The following is a 7,485-nucleotide window of genomic DNA, read 5'->3' as shown; positions in this document are numbered from 1 at the left end:
TGAATATCCAAAGGTCTGTTTACTTGACAGGATTATCCTCCCTTTCAAAGACACGGGGACAATTCTTCAGCCACACAACAAATACAAGAAGAAAACTCTCTCTCTCAATGGAGATTCTTTATTTCTTTCCTCTGACTGTCCTTTACTCTGTCTGCTCCCTCGCTCTCACACTCTGTCTGCTCCCTCGCTCTCACTGTCTGCTCCCTCGCTCTCACTCTGTCTGCTCCCTCGCTCTCACTCTGTCTGCTCCCTCGCTCTCACTCTGTCTGCTCCCTCGCTCTCACTGTCTGCTCCTCGCTCTCACACTCTGTCTGCTCCCTCGCTCTCACTCTGTCTGCTCCCTCGCTCTCACTCTGTCTGCTCCCTCGCTCACACTCTGTCTGCTCCCTCGCTCTCACTCTGTCTGCTCCCTCGCTCTCACTCTGTCTGCTCCCTCGCTCTCACTCTGTCTGCTCCTCGCTCTCACACTCTGTCTGCTCCCTCGCTCTCACACTCTGTCTGCTCCCTCGCTCTCACTCTGTCTGCTCCCTCGCTCTCACTCTGTCTGCTCCCTCGCTCTCACACTCTGTCTGCTCCCTCGCTCTCACACTCTGTCTGCTCCCTCGCTCTCACTCTGTCTGCTCCCTCGCTCTCACTCTGTCTGCTCCCTCGCTCTCACACTCTGTCTGCTCCCTCGCTCTCACTCTGTCTGCTCCCTCGCTCTCACTCTGTCTGCTCCCTCGCTCTCACTCTGTCTGCTCCCTCGACGTCACTCTGTCTGCTCCCTCGCTCTCACTCTGTCTGCTCCCTCGCTCTCACTCTGTCTGCTCCCTCGCTCTCACTCTGTCTGCTCCCTCGCTCTCACTCTGTCTGCTCCCTCGCCGTCACTCTGTCTGCTCCCTCGCTCTCACTCTGTCTGCTCCCTCGCTCTCACTCTGTCTGCTCCCTCGCTCTCACTCTGTCTGCTCCCTCGCTCTCACTCTGTCTGCTCCTCGACGTCACTCTGTCTGCTCCTCGCTCTCACTCTGTCTGCTCCTCGACGTCACTCTGTCTGCTCCCTCGCTCTCACTCTGTCTGCTCCCTCGCTCTCACTCTGTCTGCTCCTCGCTCTCACTCTGTCTGCTCCCTCGCTCTCACTCTGTCTGCTCCTCGCTCTCACTCTGTCTGCTCCCTCGACGTCACTCTGTCTGCTCCCTCGCTCTCACTCTGTCTGCTCCCTCGCTCTCACTCTGTCTGCTCCCTCGACGTCACTCTGTCTGCTCCTCGACGTCACTCTGTCTGCTCCCTCGCTCTCACTCTGTCTGCTCCCTCGCTCTCACTCTGTCTGCTCCTCGACGTCACTCTGTCTGCTCCCTCGCTCTCACTCTGTCTGCTCCTCGCTCTCACTCTGTCTGCTCCTCGACGTCACTCTGTCTGCTCCCTCACTCTCACTCTGTCTGCTCCTCGCTCTCACTCTGTCTGCTCCTCGCTCTCACACTCTGTCTGCTCCCTCGCTCTCTCACTCTGTCTGCTCCCTCGACGTCACTCTGTCTGCTCCTCGCTCTCTCACTCTGTCTGCTCCCTCGCTCTCACTCTGTCTGCTCCTCGCTCTCACTCTGTCTGCTCCTCGCTCTCACTCTGTCTGCTCCCTCACACTGTCTGCTCCCTCGCTCTCACTCTGTCTGCTCCTCGACTCACTCTGTCTGCTCCTCGCTCTCACTCTGTCTGCTCCCTCGCTCACACTCTGTCTGCTCCCGACGTCACTCTGTCTCTCACTCTGTCTGCTCCCTCGCTCTCACTCTGTCTGCTCCCTCGCTCTCACTCTGTCTGCTCCCTCGCTCTCACACTCTGTCTGCTCCCTCGCTCTCACTCTGTCTGCTCCCTCGCTCTCACTCTGTCTGCTCCCTCGCTCTCACTCTGTCTTTGTCCGTCTGTCCCTTTTAGTAAACACATTGACCCACCCTGTCTGCTAGTTCATCTGCTTCACTTCATACACTCCTTTCACCTCTCTCTCACAAGCACCTCTTCTTCAAAACCCTTCTGTCTTACACTGAAATTGCTGTTGATATTCATATGTCCATATGTCCACTGGTCTCTGAGACAGACAGTATCAACCATTAGCTTGTCTATTGGGTTTGGGTGTAAAACATGTATTCCACTTCACAAGTTCTGAGGTAGACACATGATCTGTATATATGCTGCCGTTGAGTTTGATATCATTATTTTTTTTATACACCTTTATTTAACTAGGCAAGTCAGTTAACAACAAATTCTTATTTTCAATGACGGCATAGGAACAGTGGGTTAACTGTCTGTTCAGGGGCAGAACGACAGGTTTTGTACCTTGTCAGCTTGGGGATTTGAACTTGCAACCTTTCGGTTACTAGTCCAACACTCTAACCACTAGGCTAACCTGCCTCCCCATCATCCTGCAAGGTGGAAGGATTCCAGACAATTCATATCAAACTTATTGAGGAGCATACTATGCCATCAATAGTGTGACTGTAATCAGCCATTCCCTATTCACAGGTCTGCATTCTCTGTGTCTGTCACACTGTATCCTTGTCTCTATATATCAGTCCAGAGAGGTGTTTTGTTTTCCGTAAGGATGAACAGATGAACTGAAATAAACATCGGTCCCCGGGCAGGGAGCGGTCTCAGATGATTCCCCTTAACGACCTCATAACGCTCAATTCATTGGTTGCTGACGCCTTGCCCTCCTCCTCAGAGCTTTACACTGCTAAGACCTGCCCTGTTGTCTGACTCTTGCTACTGATGCACTTCTCTTCACATTCTATTTGGTTATTTCTCTCCCTCTCTTATCTTCCCCCTCTATTATATTATCCCTCTCTTATCCTCTCCTTTCTTGTCCTCTCCTCTCTTATCCTCTCTTATCCTCTCCTCTCTTATCCTCTCCTCTCTTATCCTCTCTTATCCTCTCCTCTCTTATCCTCTCTTATCCTCTCCTCTCTTATCCTCTCCTCTCTTATCCTCTCCTCTCTTATCCTCTCTTATCCTCTCCTCTCTTATCCTCTCCTCTCTTATCCTCTCCTCTCTTATCCTCTCTTATCCTCTCTTATCCTCTCCTCTCTTATCCTCTCCTCTCTTATCCTCTCCTCTCTTATCCTCTCCTCTCTTATCCTCTCCTCTCTTATCCTCTCCTCTCTTATTCTCTACCTCTCTTATCCTTTCCCTCTCATCCTCTCCCCCTCTTACCCTTTCCCTCTCTTATCCCCTCCTCTCTTGTCCTCTCCTCTCTTATCCTGTCATCTCTTATTCTCTCCCTCTCTTGTCCTTTTCTCTCTTATCCTTTCCCTCTCTAATCCTCTCCCTCTCTTATTCTCTCCCTCTCTAATCCTCTCCTCTCTTATCCTGTCCGGCTCTTACCCTTTCCCTCTCTTATCCTCTCCCTCTCTAATCCTCTCCTCTCTAATTCTCTCCCTCTCTTATCCTCTCATCTCTTATCCTCTCCCTCTCTAATCCTATCCTCTCGAATCATCTCATCTCTTTTCCTCTCCACTCTAATTCTCCCCCTCTCTTATTCTCTCCCTCTCTTATCCTCTCATCTCTTATTCTCTCCCTCTCTTATCCTTGCCTCTCTAATCCTCTCATCTCTTATTCTCTCCCTCTCTCATCCTTGCCTCTCTTATCTTCTCATCTCTTATTCTCTCCCTCTCTTATCCTTGCCTCTCTTATCCTCTCTTATCCTACCCTATCCTCTCCCTCTATTACCCTTTCCCTCTCTTATCCTCTCTCCTATCCTCTCCCGCTCTTATCCTCTCCCTCTCTTATCCCCTCCTCTCTTGTCCTCTCCTCTCTTATCCTCTCATCTCTTATTCTCTCCCTCTCTTATCCTTTCCCTCTCTTTCCCTCTATTATCCTCTCCTATCCTCTCCCTCTCTTATCCTTTCCCTCTCTTTCCCTCTATTATCCTCTCCTATCCTCTCCCTCTCTTATCCTTTCCCTCTCTTATCCTCTATTATCCTCTCCTATCCTCTCCCGCTCTTATCGTTTTCCTCTCTTATCCTCTCTTATCCTCTCCTATCATCTCCCTCTCTTATCCTCTCCCTCTCCTATCCTCTCCCGCTCTTATCCTTTCCCTCTCTTATCCTCTCCTCTCTAATTCTCTCCCTCTCTTATTCTCTCCTTCTCTTACCCTTTCCCTCTCGTATCTCCTCCTCTCTTATCCTCTCCTCTCTTATCCCTTCTCTATTATACCAGTCTGTCTCTGCTCTTTCTGTACCCAGCAGCAGTTTTGATTCATCTCTTCAATACCTTCATCATGATCCTATGGGCGGTTTAACAAAACGCAATGGGCCTATTTGAAACGTTGTATCTGTGCAGTGTTTTGGGAGGTTTAAGTCCAGTGGATGTAAGACCAACTCATCATGCCTCCTCGTCCTAACCCTCACTATTTCCCCCCTCCTAACCCTCACTATATCACCCCTCCTAAACCACACTATATCACCCCTCCTTACCCTCACTACATCACCCCTCCTAACCCTCACTATATCACCCCTCCTAACCCTCACTATATCACCCCTCCTAATCCTCACTATATCACCCCTCCTAACCCTCACTATATCACCCCTCCTAAACCTCACTATATCACCCCCCCTAAACCTCACTATATCACCCCTCCTAAACCTCACTATATCACCCCTCCTAAACCTCACTATATCACCCCTCCTAAACCACACTATATCACCCCTCCTAAACCTCACTACATCACCCCTCCTAACCCTCACTATATCACCCCTCCTAACCCTCACTACATCACCCCTCCTAAACCTCACTATATCACCCCTCCTAACCCTCACTACATCACCCCTCCTAAACCTCACTACATCACCCCTCCTAAACCTCACTATATCACCCCTCCTAAACCTCACTATATCACCCCTCCTAACCCTCACTATATCACCCCTCCTAAACCTCACTATATCACCCCTCCTAAACCTCACTACATCACCCCTCCTAAATCTCACTATATCACCCCTCCTAAACCTCACTACATCACCCCTCATAAACCTCACTATATCACCCCTCCTAAACCTCACTACATCACCCCTCCTAAACCTCACTATATCACCCCTCCTAAACCTCACTACATCACCCCTCCTAAACCTCACTATATCACCCCTCCTAAACCTCACTACATCACCCCTCCTAAATCTCACTATATCACCCCTCCTAAACCTCACTATATCACCCCTCCTAAACCTCACTATATCACCCCTCCTAAACCTCACTATATCACCCCTCCTAAACCTCACTATATCACCCCTCCTAACCCTCACTACATCACCCCTCCTAAACCTCACTATATCACCCCTCCTAAACCACACTATATCACCCCTCCTAAACCTCACTACATCACCCCTCCTAACCCTCACTACATCACCCCTCCTAAACCTCACTATATCACCCCTCCTAAACCTCACTATATCACCCCTCCTAAACCACACTATATCACCCCTCCTAAACCTCACTACATCACCCCTCCTAACCCTCACTACATCACCCCTCATAAACCTCACTATATCACCCCTCCAAAACCTCACTATATCACCCCTCCTAAACCTCACTACATCACCCCTCCTAAACCTCACTATATCACCCCTCCTAACCCTCACTATATCACCCCTCCTAAACCTCACTACATCACCCCTCCTAACCCTCACTACATCACCCCTCCTAAACCTCACTATATCACCCCTCCTAAATCTCACTATATCACCCCTCCTAACCCTCACTATATCACCCCTCCTAAACCTCACTACTTCACCCCTCCTAACCCTCACTACATCACCCCTCCTAAACCACACTATATCACCCCTCCTAAACCTCACTATATCACCCCTCCTAAACCTCACTACATCACCCCTCCTAAACCTCACTATATCACCCCTCCTAACCCTCACTACATCACCCCTCCTAAACCTCACTACATCACCCCTCCTAAACCTCACTACATCACCCCTCCTAAACCTCACTACATCACCCCTCCTAAACCTCACTATATCACCCCTCCTAAACCTCACTATATCACCCATCCTAACCCTCACTACATCACCCCTCCTAACCCTCACTACATCACCCCTCCTAAACCACACTATATCACCCCTCCTAAACCTCACTATATCACCCCTCCTAAACCTCACTACATCACCCCTCCTAAACCTCACTACATCACCCCTCTTAAACCTCACTACATCACCCCTCCTAAACCTCACTATATCACCCATCCTAACCCTCACTACATCACCCCTCCTAACCCTCACTATATCACCCCTCCTAAACCTCACTACATCACCCCTCCTAAACCTCACTACATCACCCCTCCTAAACCTCACTACATCACCCCTCCTAAACCTCACTATATCACCCCTCCTAAACCTCACTACATCACCCCTCCTAAACCACATTATATCACCCCTCCTAAACCTCACTATATCACCCCTCCTAACCCTCACTACATCACCCCTCCTAAACCTCACTACATCACCCCTCCTAAACCACACTATATCACCCCTCCTAAACCTCACTATATCACCCCTCCTAACCCTCACTACATCACCCCTCCTAAACCTCACTACATCACCCCTCCTAAACCACACTATATCACCCCTCCTAAACCTCACTATATCACCCCTCCTAACCCTCACTATATCACCCCTCCTAACCCTCACTACATCACCCCTCCTAAACCTCACTACATCACCCCTCCTAAACCTCACTACATCACCCCTCCTAACCCTCACTACATCACCCCTCCTAAACCTCACTATATCACCCCTCCTAAACCTCACTATATCACCCCTCCTAAACCTCACTATATCACCCCTCCTAACCCTCACTATATCACCCCTCCTAAACCTCACTATATCACCCCCCCTAAACCTCACTATATCACCCCTCCTAACCCTCACTATATCACCCCTCCTTACCCTCACTACATCACCCCTCCTAACCCTCACAATATCACCCCTCCTAAACCTCACTATATCACCCCTCCTAAACCTCACTACATCACCCCTCCTAAACCTCACTACATCACCCCTCCTAAACCTCACTACATCACCCCTCCTAAACCTCACTACATCACCCCTCCTAAACCTCACTACATAACACCATATGAGTATTCGAACTATCGACATCTCATTCTGGTAGTTTAGGATCAAGTTTAGGATCAAGTTTAGGATCAAGTTTAGGATCGAGTTTAGGATCAAGTTTAGGATTGAGTTTAGGATCAAGTTTAGGATCAAGGAATCTGTCGCCATGGAACCAGCTATGGATAAGGATCTGTTAAATTAGCTTTCTGGGGTAAATCACTCTGGCACTAAACAAGCATCTTTATATCTTTAGATTATTCATGTATACAGGTCCTTGTGGTGTAATAACGGTTCTACTATCAGGGTTGTGTGGTGTAATAATGGTTCTACTATCAGGGTCGTGTGGTGTAATAACGGTTCTACTATCAGGGTTGTGTGGTGTAATAACGGTTCTACTATCAGGGTTGTGTGG

General features: G+C 49.2%; 1 protein-coding gene across 1 annotated transcript; it reads left to right on the top strand.

Moving 5' to 3' along the window:
* Nucleotides 1-4,346: 4,346 nt before the first annotated feature.
* On the top strand, nucleotides 4,347-7,136 carry LOC127914846 (uncharacterized). The gene has a single exon (XM_052492596.1). The coding sequence runs from the start codon at nucleotides 4,347-4,349 to the stop codon at nucleotides 7,134-7,136; it is 2,790 nt and encodes a 929-aa protein (XP_052348556.1).
* Nucleotides 7,137-7,485: the final 349 nt, after the last annotated feature.

Source organism: Oncorhynchus keta, chromosome 34, assembly GCF_023373465.1.
Source record: "Oncorhynchus keta strain PuntledgeMale-10-30-2019 chromosome 34, Oket_V2, whole genome shotgun sequence".
Lineage (NCBI taxonomy): Eukaryota > Metazoa > Chordata > Actinopteri > Salmoniformes > Salmonidae > Oncorhynchus > Oncorhynchus keta.
Note: the sequence above shows the minus strand (reverse complement) of the source record. Positions and strands in the feature narration are given on the sequence as shown.